We start from the raw sequence: 13,163 nt of genomic DNA, 5'->3' as shown, positions 1-13,163 counted from the left end.
TTTAAAAGGATCCAACACAAAGCAATTGATATTAATGCATTTTTTTTAACGGATCTGTTGGCTCGTTCATGAGACGAGTAGTGATCAAATGATTCATTAAAAAGATCCAATGCAAAACAATATTTCATTAACAAATGTGGTATTTATGAATTCATTTGAGATGGATATTTTCAATGAATCGTTTGTTCCAGCTTGCAAAATCAGTGAACAAATATTTATTTATCTATTCCTGATTGCTTCAAAAGAGTTGGAATATAGTGCATGTGTCTGCTATTTTGGCATTTATTAATATTTAGAATTAGCTTTTATTTTTATATTTTCACTTTTAATTTTAGTTTTTAATTTTAGTTGATTTTGTTATGTGCTTTAATCAAATAAATTTATATATATACTTTTATTAACTCAAACCCCCCCACACATTTTATTTCAGCTTTATTTCAATTAAAGAAAGTGATTTTAATAGTTTTGTTATTTTAATCTTAACTTTAAGTAAGCTTATTTTCAGTGTTACATTTTTCAGAGAATTTTTTTTTTTTTGCTTAATTTCAGTTAAAGAAAACAATTTTTAACAGTTTTTATTTTAATTTGAGGAATTTTGATATGTTTTTGTCATTTTGTTGTTGTTGTTGTTGTAATTTTAGTACTTCAACCTAACCTTGTTTTATTTCAATGTAGGTTTTTTTTATGAATACTTTTATTTTATTTCAGCTTTGTTACAGTTAATAAAAGCAACTTTAATACACTAGCCTCTACTATTTTTATGGCATATTTTTATCCTTTTTTGTTCCAAACAGGATTTGAACAATATCAATAACCTCAGAATTGTAATTTTGGGGTGAATTGTTTCCTTAAATAGTCCACTATATTCTCACACAAATGAACCTCCTCCCTCGATCTCTGATGCTCTTTAAACACTGACAAGGCTTAGGCCAGTTTGATCACCCAGTGAACCTCCAAACAGAGACCCCTGTGTGTGTCTCTTTGAAGGCGTGTAATGATAAAGCTCCATGACAGGAAGTGGGAAGGAAGTTTTCTGCGGAGCTCTTGGGTTTCCATAGCGATGGCGATTAGACCTGGAGAATGAGTCGTTACACCTACACAGATTCTTTAATAACGAGTTGTTTTTAATGTCTTTACTGGTAAACCCTCGGTAAAATCTCCAACACACAGCTATATGATAAATGACACTAATGACCAATAAATGATTATATTTCATAAGATAGTAATCACAATAAACAGTTCCTCTGCCAAGAATAATTAATATCGTTATATTGAAAACATAATAATAATAATAAACCACCATAAAAACAAAAATAAATTGTATGAATTAAATAATAAATCATTATTATCATTATTAATATTATTATCATTTGCTTTTGCTGTTAGTATACAGTATGTTGTTGTTTATTATTCTTATTATTTGTCATTAGTTTACAGTGTAATACTATTAATTATTTTTAATTATTTTAATAATAATAGTCATTTGCCATTTGTATACAGTGTAATTGTTATACATATATAGAATATTAGTATCTAATATTAACTGTTATTATTATTATTATTTATATAATAATATATAGTATACCATATAACACTATTAATTCTTGTTTATTGTTCTTCTTCTTTCTTATGACTATTTGTATTTCTATATTATTTGTTGTTAGTATACAGTATAACTATTAATTATTCTTAATTATATGTTTTGTTAATATTACTATTACTGCCATAATTCTATTTTTATTCTAAGAGGTCCTCTTTTTGTAACATTTTGTAACCCTCTTTTATTTAAGATGTTTATTTGATTGAAATGGCTTTTTTTTTTTATCTCAACTTTCCATCTGTGAGCCATGACCTGCTGTTATAAAACACACAAACATGTTTAAAAAAAGACGTGCTGCTGTTTTTCAGGTGAACAGCGCCCTCCAGTGTTTCAGTAATAAGTAGAATGTGAGATGGAGTGATATCGCTTCATCTTCTCCCATTTGTCACTATGAATGTCTTTGAAATAGCACACTAAATACAGTTTTTATGAGGAAAGGGTCTGCATACTGTATTTCCAGTGTGATGAATGAGCTGGATACAGGATCATCCTTTTATATTTGCCATCTCTTTCCTGATTTTTTCCTGATCCGACTGCCAAAAGTTATGAAATGACTGCGAGCTGCTGTTTTAGTAAGTAGGGGACACTAGTGTTTGATGAGTGTGTTTGTGGTTTTGTTTCAGGAGCTGTCAGAGTATGACGAGTCTCTTCAGTAACACGGTGTCTCCGGTGAAGGAGGGCTCCTCGTCTCTGCCGCGCCGCGCTAGTGCGCTCAGCAAACCCCCGCTACGAGCCCTTTACGACCTGCTCGTCGCCCCGATGGAGGGGGTACGACTGCACTCACACTTCAAGAAATAATTACATATATTAGTCAGTTAATAAGCTGTCCACTAAGTGGTCGTTTATTAATTGGTTTGTGGAATTTATTATATATTTAATGTAATACCCAGGGTTTTATTTTATTCTTTTTTTTCCACTACCCTAATGTTGGCTGCTGTACAGCTATTTTATGATGTATGTCCAATACTTCTTGGCTTGTTTGGGGTAGTTTTGAGTATGTAATGTGGTGTCTGTAGGGTCTGATGCACTCCAGCGGTCCGGTCGGCAGACACAGACAGCTGGTTCTGGTTCTGGAGGGCGAGTTGTATCTCATCCCGTTTGCTCTGCTGAAGGGAAGCTCGTCTAATGAGTATCTGTACGAGCGGTTCAGTCTCATCGCCGTACCGTCCATCGGCAGTCTGGGGAGCACGGCTAAAGTAGGCACAGTTCTGACACACATATAGACCAGTGTTCATTTACAAGTATTTATATACTAGTAAAGTGTTTATTAATATAAATCAAATAAAACTAAAGTACAAAAAAATAAATAAAACTAAAGTACAAAAAAATAAAAAATAAAACTAAAATAAAATAAAAGCTTCATTTTATTTTAGTAATTTATTTTAGTTTTATTAATTTTGTTATGGTCTTTTTTTTTTTTTTTTTTTTTTTTTTTTTTTTTTTACTTGAGTTTTTTTTATATAGTTGTTTTTGTTTTTGTGTTTGTTTTATTTCTATTTAACTTAAATTTATATCTATTTCAATTTTAGTTTTAGTAATTTTAGGACTTATTTTATTGCCAGGGCAGCATTTCTATTTTTTTAGTTTTTCATCTATTTTTTCTAATGTTCTAGTTTTTTAACTATTTTATTTTATTTTGTCTTATTAGGTTTATTTCAATTAACGAAAATAATTTTTAATAGTTTTAGTTAACAATAATAACAGTGATAAATACTACTATATGACTATTTGTATATTATTATTTTATTTATATTTTTTGATTCATTTGGGTTTTTTAATTTAAGCATTACAGTTTCAAGTTGTTTTTACTCTAATATTTTTAATGTATTTCCTGATTTATCAGTTTGTATCCAAGTAAAAAAAATAATAATATTAAAAAAATACAGAAAATTGTCAAAAATAGGCGTTTTGACATGGTTATTTAATATATATGTTTTTATATATACAATAAATCTAAGAATACAATTTGTAATTTTTAATTTATGTGCTTTTTTTTATTTATTATTAGTTTTTGTGTATAAGGCACATGAGACTTGCTACAATGATTATACAATGATTAAGGAGTGTTGCTTAAATATTTACCCTCTTGACCCTGGTTAATTCATTGTAGTTTACCACCTCATTTGCTTTTTTATGATTTTATAAGGTTTAATTTTACCGTGACTGTTTTTGCTCACAAACTCATGTGGTGTGGTCAGGTGCACCCCCGGCGGACCGGTCCAGTTCTGTGTAATGGAGGAAGCTCTATGGCCGCAGTGGTGGGGAATCCTCGGCTGCCGCCATCGGTGATGGACCGCTGGCTCTGGGGTCCGATGCCCACGGCTGAGGAGGAGGCTCACATGGTGGCTGATCTCCTGGGCTGTCAGCCGCTGGCCGGTCCCACCGCCACCAAGGAGCGGGTCATGAGTGCCCTGACGCAGGCCGAGTGCGCTCACTTCGCCACGCACATCTCCTGGAAGCTGGCGGCTCTGGTCCTCACGCCCAGCCAGGACAGCGGCTCCGGACCGGTGGCAGCGGCTCCCAGCGGAGGAGCAGGAGGCGGAGAGAGCGGAGTCAAATCCAACTACACCATCCCAGAGAGTCTGCGCGTGCCGGATGACGCCAGCGATGCCGAAAGCATCTGTGACAGCCCACCGCTGCAGGAGTTCCTGCTCACCGCAGCCGACATCCTTGACCTCAGGCTGCCCACAAAACTAGTCGTGCTGGGGTCAGTAGACCAGTGATATTTTTTAATAATAGTTTGAATTAGATTTTTTTTTTATTTTGTCATTTTAATTTTAGTTAATGTTTTAGTAATTTGGTTGTGTTGATGTGTTATGTCTGTGTAATTGTGTTATTTTTTATATCAGTTTTATATGTGTGTGTGTATGTATATATATACACATATAAAACTATGTATGTATGTATGTATATATATAAATTATAATTTTTATTATAATATTATTTTTATATATGTATTAGCATCAGTACTAATAATAACTTAAAGTCCTCATAAAATGTCTTCATTATATATATATATATATATATATATATATATATATATATATATATATATATATATATATATCACAAACTTTATTTTGATTTTTTTTTTTTAATATTTTGGAAATATATTATAAACAATAATATAAAATACACATATAAATCATTAATAATAGTATTAACATTCAACAATAAATAACAAACATAAACCAAATTTATTATTTATTTTATTGTTTTATTTTTTTATCTGATCTTTTTGTCTACCAAGGTTAAAAAACAAACATTTTATTTTATTTTATTTTATTTTATTCAAACTTCATATAGGCTTATTTTTAATATGTAATAAATTAATGAACTTTTGAATAAATGAATTGATGTAATCATTAAGCCAATTTTTATATATATATATATATATATATGTTTTGTTAAACTAAATTTTATATGCTCTTAATAATTCTATTTTTATATACAATATAGCTTACATATACATATATTAGCTTAAATAACTATATAAACATATGCAATAAAGTATACAGTTATATAATTGTATATATATAGCTTGTATATTATTTCTGTGTGTGTGTAATGCTATCCAGATATTTTATAACTCAAACTGTTATATACGCTTTCATTCATACTGCCCACCTTCATCTAGGCATCAGCATTTTCATACATCACTTCTGTTTAACAGGCCTTATTACGACTGCGGCCACATCCACAGTAGTTTTACAGTCTATTAAAGATAATAGCGTCTGTATTCCAGTGAATTACTGCTCCATGAGGCTGATAGAGTGTTTTCATGACCTGCAGCTCGTACCAGGAGTCGGACGGTAAAGTAACGGCGGACGGGGTGGTGGGTTTGACCAGGGCTTTCCTGGCGGCTGGAGCTCAGTGTGTGCTGGTGTCTCTGTGGCCGGTTCCCGTCGCAGCCTCTAAGATGTTCATCCATGCGTTCTACAGCGCTCTGCTCAACGGCACCAAAGCCAGCGCGGCCCTCGCAGATGCCATGAAGACAGTCCAGAGCAGCAAACAGTTCTCTCACCCCTCCAACTGGGCAGGTATGATCGATGTGCAGTATATAAGCAAATCATACTGTGGTGAATACTGTGTATTAAACAAATACAGTGATGTCATGTACCATCATAGTAGGCAGTGTTGAGTATATAGTGGGTAGTTTTAAGGCCTGTTTGCTGTTCTCCTCTTGATTTGTATATGTCTCCACAGGCTTCATGCTGATTGGCAGTGATGTGAAACTGAACAGCCCGTCGTCTCTGATTGGTCAGGCTCTGGCTGAGATCCTGCAGTATCCAGACAAAGGAGAATATATGTTATGCATGTGCATATAGTAGTCTACTATAGTATATAAAGAATATGTTACATTTGCTATTAGTACTGAGAATCATATGTTATGAATGTGTACATATATGCTTTCAGTAGTTCTACTTTAGTATACATTGTGCATATAGTATTCATTAAATTAGTATATAAAGAATATGCTATAAATTTAAAATGTAATAATACATTTTAATGTTATGCATGTGCATATAGTAGTCTACTATAGTATATAAAGAATATGCTATAAATTTAAAATGTAATCATATGTGTGTGTATGTGGCGTGTACATATTTGAATCTGTTATAGTACATTTTATATGCTTTCAGTAGTTCTATTTTACTTTGTATACATTGTGCATATAGTATTCATTATAAATTAGTAGTAGTAGTAGTAGTAGTTTTCATTCATTAACTAAATAAAACCAATAAGTATTCACTTGCAATAATATAGTATACACATATACTGCATTTAGTAATAGATAATACCACTATAGTAGATATATAGCAGTTGTTTTTAATAACTATTATTTCAATTATTGTGATTATTAATTTGATCTGTTATATAGTATTTTATGTTTTTGTTTAAAAGTGAATGTATATATATATCATCAGCTATTAATAATTGTAATAATCAAAATAATACAACTCATTATTTTGATCTTTTATATAGCAGGTTTTATATGCTTTTAATAATTATTTCTTTTTATTTTATATGCAATGTATTTGTATTTTGTATGTATTTTATATGTGCATATATATATATATATATATATATATATATATATATATATATATATATATAAAATTGTATATAGAGTGTGAATATACTAATATATAACTATATAGTGTTTAATAGTAAGTATAACTGTTACAGTATAAAATTAAGCATAAAATATTTTACAATATTAAATGTAAATGTATATGCATATATATGTGTATATTATATATATATATATATATATATATATATATATATATATATACCTACATACAGTATATATATATATATATATATATATATATATATATATATATATATATATATAATTAATAATTAATTAATTATCAATAAATAATAATGCATTTTATTACATGCATATAGATATATATAATATAATTTTTTTAATAAAGTATTATTTTGATCTGACATTTTATATTCAGAAATTTTATATAAAATATTTGTTCACTAATTTACTTCTACTTTTATTTATCGTACTTTTAAGTTTTTCATTTTTATTATTTGTTTTTTCTTTCATAGGTTTCATTTTCAATTGAAAATGTGGAAATAATAGAAACAGACGATAAGTAGGAGTATCCAACGGTTTTGTCTGGTTTTGTACAAACAGATCATCTGTGTTTCTGTGGCTCCCCCAGGTGGAGAAATCTCTCCAGCGCATCCAGAATGGCCAGAGGAACTCCATGTACACGTCTCAGCAGAGTGTGGAGAATAAGGTGGGCGGCGTGCCAGGCTGGCAGGCTCTGCTGACCGCGGTGGGATTCAGGCTGGATTCGGCTGGAACGGGCCTCCCTGCGGCGGTCTTCTTCCCCACCACTGACCCCGGAGACCGACTCCAGCAATGCAGCACCACCCTACAGTCACTGCTGGGTACAACACGCTGCCACACTCATTTACTATTAAACAAGACAAGACAAGAGTATGAGGGAGAAAAGATTGCCAGTCCACAGAGCGTTCTTGGACAGATGCATGTTGCACACAAAAATGGCAAAAAATTGTGTTTGCTCTGTGTCATGATCAAACAAGTGAGAGTAGGGAAAGTAAAACGTGTAAATTCTCACTTATTGGTCATTGGGAATCTTTCAAGTGACTGGTCATTTTCAAGGATCACACCCCCTCCAAAAAACCGCTAGTTAATGTTATCGTCTTAACCGACTTTGCTCACACAGGGCATTACAACTTGCCAAAATAAATCAAAACAAACAAAACCCAAAATATATATATATATATAAAAAAACTTTTAATCATTTAAACACTTTTTTATGCTTGTAGTGTTTCTGGTCAAAAATGACTGACCTACAAAAAATTCCTTAAATGTTTTGTTATGCTGTATTGTTACCAAACATTGGATTCAATCTTTATATCAACTTGTTTTCTTTCAAATAGCACAGGTTTTGCCTTTTGTTTTGTATCTGATTGATTGTAAGCCCTATTATTCTGAGCTTATGCATCTCAGGTTATGAGTGAACATTGCCAAAATGATCGATAAATAATGATTTTTATTTTCACTGAAAAACTGACGTGCATAAGCTCAGACCAATGTGGCCTCAATTGAGGATTTAGTTCCAAAACCAATACAAAACCTGTGCTAACTGAAAGAAAACAAGTTTACAAAAAGAACGAACACAAGATTTGGTGAGAATATTGCATGATGAAAGATTTACAAGGCTGAACATTTTTGTCCAGAATCACCAAATTAGGTAAAGGGTTTTCAGCACAACACAAGGGTTTATAGTGTTATTTGTCCTTCATGTTCGCAGGTTTGCCTCCTCCTGCTCTGCAGGCCTTGTGTAAACTGATCACAGCGTCAGAAACCGGAGAACAGCTGATCAACCGGGTAAGATGTCACAGCATGTATCAGACTTTTCATTAAGCCAACTCTTCTGTGCTCATGCATCTGATCTGTGCGTAACTACACTGCTTTGATGAGTCCCTGCTGGATTATTGTGATGCTCGTGTTTGATTTTAACAATCCTCTTTCCTTCTCTTTTCCTAAACTTACCATTAAAGGCTGTTAAAAATGTAGTGGGAATGGTAAGTGCTTAAATATCTGCTTTCAACTAACTCTATGCTAACACACTGCCGTAAATTAATTTGCCAATGATATTTGGCTGTGCTGTTTTATTGTAAATAATAATGAAATAAGCCTTTTATATTGGCTCATTTTTCTCAATTTTCCACAGCTCCATCAGGTTTTGGTGCAGCTTCAGTCTGGAGAGAAGGAGCAGGATTTCTCTCTCGCACCCATCCAGGTGTCCATCAGCGTGCAGCTCTGGAGACTTCCTGGCTGCCATGAGTTCCTGGCCGCTCTGGGTAAGAGCAGCTTCAGCACACGAGTACTGATCGAGATGCTGTAGTCCATGCTGAGGGCTCGGTCTTTCTCTTTCTCTCAGGGTTTGACCTGTGTGAGGTCGGTCAGGAGGAGGTGGTGTTGAAGACGGGCAAACAGGCCAACCGTCGCACCATGCACTTTGCCCTGCAGTCACTGCTGGCACTGTTTGGTGAGCATCACTACACCCTCACACTGTTGATCACAACAACAAAACTGATTTATTCATTTAAAGGTGTTTTTTTTTTTTTAATTTTGTCATCAATACTAAAGACAAGAAAAAGGCTGTTTCAGTAGTATTAGCTTAAATAGTATATAATATTTCAGTGTACTCAAATAATTAAAAAAAATAAAGTTTTTTTTTATAGAGATGGCAAGTTTATTTATATAGCATATCTTACACACTGGTAATTTTAAAGTTATTTACATAAAATTGATTTTAAAATAATAGTAACAATGCATATGCAATAAAATCCATGCATTATTTTTAAAATTGTTATTTTCAGGAAAAAAAATGTCAGTCAGAATAAAATAGACTAAAATGAATAAATTTGACATTATACATGTAAAGGCCTTTTTTCAAAAGACAATGACTATGGCTAAAACAGGGTTTAAAAAACTGGGTGAAAAATATATATTTTATATTTCCATCATATGTCATTATAATACTGATAAAAATTCACAATATTTTTCAAAAAATGCTGTGTGTTGTAATCATTTCACAAAACATGTTGATTCATTATTTTGAATATAGTAAATTTTTGTTTAGACAACATTAGAATAATTACATAAATATGCACAACTTTATTAATGGTATTCTATTTACCACTAATATACATATTGGTAAAAAAAAAAAAAAAAAGTACAACTTTTAAAATGATATTATTTTTAAAAAAAGTTATTTATTATGCTAAAAAACTAGTCAAAAAAAACTTTTGACAAAAAATTAGCAAACAAAAATTTGACTTAAAAAATGGGCTGAATTGTACTGTATATACCCTATATTTACACTGTGTAATCATTAAAAAAAATATCATTACTAATATTATTATATATTAATCATTAAATAATTAAATAAATAATATTAATTAATGTCATTAATTACATGCCATAAATAATCACTATTACTATTTTTACTGGAAAAAAAATATATAAAAAATATCTATACTCCTTTAAATATATAACATGTTATATATAACATCTGACTTTATAATAATCACACTTTAATGTTCCCCTCAGACTCTACTGAGCTGCCGAAGCGTCTGAGTCTGGACAGTTCATCGTCTCTGGAGTCTCTGGCCTCGGCACAGTCTGTGTCCCACCAGCTGCCTATGGGTTACCCCAACCCTCCCTTCTCCCCTCCATGCCCTGACAGCCTGGCCTCTGATGCCATCTCCGTCTACAGCCTGAGCTCCATCGCCTCTTCCATGAGCTTCCTATCCCGTCCCGAAGGCGCGTCTGACTTCATCAGCCAGCGCTCGCGGCAGCAGGAACTAGAGCGCCATCGGGGCGGGGCCGGGCTGTTCGCATCCCACCGGCACACGGCGGTGCCCCGCAGTCGCTCGTCCCCGCATGGAGCCGTAGGAGGGCACGATGATGAAGAGTATGAAGGATACAGTATAATCAGCAGCGAGCCGTTAGGTAACCAATGCGACACACTCCCTCGTCCCGCAAACCACAGGAACCATCGGGGGGCTGCATGCGGCGGGACCGGCAGGGGTTACGCGGTGACTGTGTCCTCTAGGGGAAGCGTCAGCACCCCGACGTCTCCGGTCAAAGCCACCCTGGTTCCCAGTCCCAACTCGCCCTTCCAGAAGGTCGGGAAGGTGAGCAGCTCCGACACGGGCGAATCCGATCAATCCAGCACAGAGACAGACAGCACTGTGAAGTCCCAAGAGGAGCGTACGCCCGGAGCGGCTTTGGACCCACAAGAACTGGCACAGAAGATCCTAGAAGAAACGCAAAGCCACATGCGGGCCGTCGAGACTTTGCAGAGAAGCACTGGGAGCATCCCACTGGGCGACGGGATGGGCAGCGGAGGCCCCCCGACCCCAACCGGAGGGTCTGCTTTCCGTTCCTCGGAGACAAGCGCGTTCAGTCGCCCTAGTAGCCGGGCGAGCATCAAGGCACAGTCGTCTCCGCTCCCGACGCGCCCCAAACCACCCTCTCGTACGTCATCCCTACAGAAGGTCAGCTCGGGATACAACAGCCCCGCTACGTCTGAGACGTCCCTAAAGGAAGGCAGCCAACCGTCGCCGACTTCCGACAGTCACGCCCAGTTTAAACTCAAGTATCCCAGCTCGCCCTACAGCGGCCACATCTCCCGCTCACCCAGCAACGTCTCACCCAGCTCAGGCCACCAGTCACCGGCCGGCAGCGCTCCCTCTCCGGCGTTGTCCTACTCCTCGACAGGCTCGACGCGCTCCAGTCCAGCGGATGCTCCAGATATTGACCGACTCAAATTGGCCGCTATAGACGAAAAAGTTCAAGCGATCCACAATCTCAAGACCTTCTGGGCCAGCGCCACCCAACAGCAGCACTCGGGACCAATGCGGGCGCTCCGCGGCGGGAAACTGAGCACCGCCAAACGAGATGTCCTGGGCCTTCTGAACCTCTCGCCCCGACACAGTATGACGGGACAGGATACACATGGCCAGGATGTGGCGCTCGAGCACAGAAATCCACCCAACGGCCATCGCAAGATCGATCCCAAGAGAGTCGCACCTTCTCCGACGGCGTCCACCGGCAGCAGTCCAGGGTCGCATCCCATCCGACTGCCTTCGGGGAACGGATACAAGTTCCTATCGCCGGGACGGTTCTTCCCTTCATCTAAATGTTGAGATTCTGTCCCTCAGTGACTGGCTTCTCTTGATAAAGGAGTATTTAGAGTATTTATGACTCTTGAAAACAGTGAAAAGGACAGTCTGGGCGAGGAAGTGCACATTCCCAGAAGCCTCAAACTGCCTACTGTTTTATTTTCCCGTGCAGAGAGCATATAATCCTTATGCTTCCACCTACACTGTAAAGGACCATTTATATATGCAGACTGATCTTAGACTTGCGCAAGGCATGTCAGACAAAATAAAAAAAAGGAAAAAAAAAGAAGAGATAATACCAAAATGGTATTCCAACAAAAAGACAAAAAGGCTCGCTGTTTGTGTTAGTGAAGATGATGCGGCTTTGACTGGTTTTCTTTTTTTTTTTCCGTTTTTTTCTTTTTTTTTTTTTTTAATATAATTATTGTTATTGTTATTATTATTATTATGGATGGTAATTGTTATTACAGTTATTTGTTTTGTAAATTAAATCAACGTTTTGCAATCAGTATTATACGTTTTTATATTGTTAAAGAAGCAAACCATGCACACAAAAAGTTGAAAAAACATTTTCATAGTTTTATTGAGATGGTGACGATGCACCTGACCTGACTTCTATGTGAATTGAGTGTCAGTATTACAGCATGGGTTCTCTTGCTCTCCAGTGATTCAGTGTCTTTTTAACAGAGATTTTGCATAGGTGGACTCTCATCCAGACATATCTCAGTCATTTCTCAGTAAAATGGTCTCAATAAAAAGTTTAATTTACTCTTTTGTGGTGGTGGTCTTCTATTCATCAGAATAGAAAGATTATAATAGCTTCATAAAAAAAAAACTCCAGGTTTAATTTTCCAAATAAATAAATAATCGATTTGTAACTAACTATTTTGTTACAAATCTATTTTAAAAAGTGCACTTTCCACACAGTATTTTTTTCATATTTCTAGACAATTGTATCCTTATATTGATCCAAAATTCACTAATGAGTATTTTAGAGTACAAATTATTTCTCAAATAAATAGAAGTGACGTGATAATCAGTATGCAGAGATAATATTCATAAATTACTGGATTGTTTTCTGACAGAGAGCCACTTTTTGGTTTTAAGATTTCTGTGCCATGTCTACGTATCAGTATTTGTGCAGGTGAGTTATTGGTTCTTAAAGATTCAATAAGAAAAGCTGACTCATTTTGCTGCAATTCTGCAAAATGACAAAAAAAAAGAAGCATAACAAATCAACACAAACAAATGTTTTTAAATATATTATAATAACATGTTATTGAGTTTTTCCTTAATATGTTATTATTTTAGTACCATGGTATACAAGTGAAAGGTTTTTATACACTTAGCTGAATTTATATATTGT

General features: G+C 35.1%; 1 protein-coding gene across 1 annotated transcript in view; it reads left to right on the top strand.

Annotated features, from left to right (window-relative positions):
* LOC109097535 (tetratricopeptide repeat protein 28-like) overlaps positions 1-12,565 on the top strand; it is a 270,646-nt gene extending 258,081 nt beyond the window's left edge. Inside the window, 11 exon segments of the mRNA XM_042733263.1 lie at positions 2,224-2,368; positions 2,617-2,796; positions 3,799-4,307; positions 5,393-5,640; positions 5,807-5,909; positions 7,263-7,522; positions 8,413-8,489; positions 8,663-8,686; positions 8,836-8,965; positions 9,046-9,153; positions 10,221-12,565. Of these exon segments, the coding sequence (XP_042589197.1) occupies positions 2,224-2,368; positions 2,617-2,796; positions 3,799-4,307; positions 5,393-5,640; positions 5,807-5,909; positions 7,263-7,522; positions 8,413-8,489; positions 8,663-8,686; positions 8,836-8,965; positions 9,046-9,153; positions 10,221-11,821 (3,385 nt within the window). The 3' untranslated portion in view covers positions 11,822-12,565.
* The last annotated feature ends 598 nt before the right edge of the window (positions 12,566-13,163 follow it).

The sequence above is a fragment of the Cyprinus carpio genome, chromosome B10 (assembly GCF_018340385.1).
Source record: "Cyprinus carpio isolate SPL01 chromosome B10, ASM1834038v1, whole genome shotgun sequence".
Lineage (NCBI taxonomy): Eukaryota > Metazoa > Chordata > Actinopteri > Cypriniformes > Cyprinidae > Cyprinus > Cyprinus carpio.
This window is presented reverse-complemented; position numbering and strand designations above follow the sequence as displayed.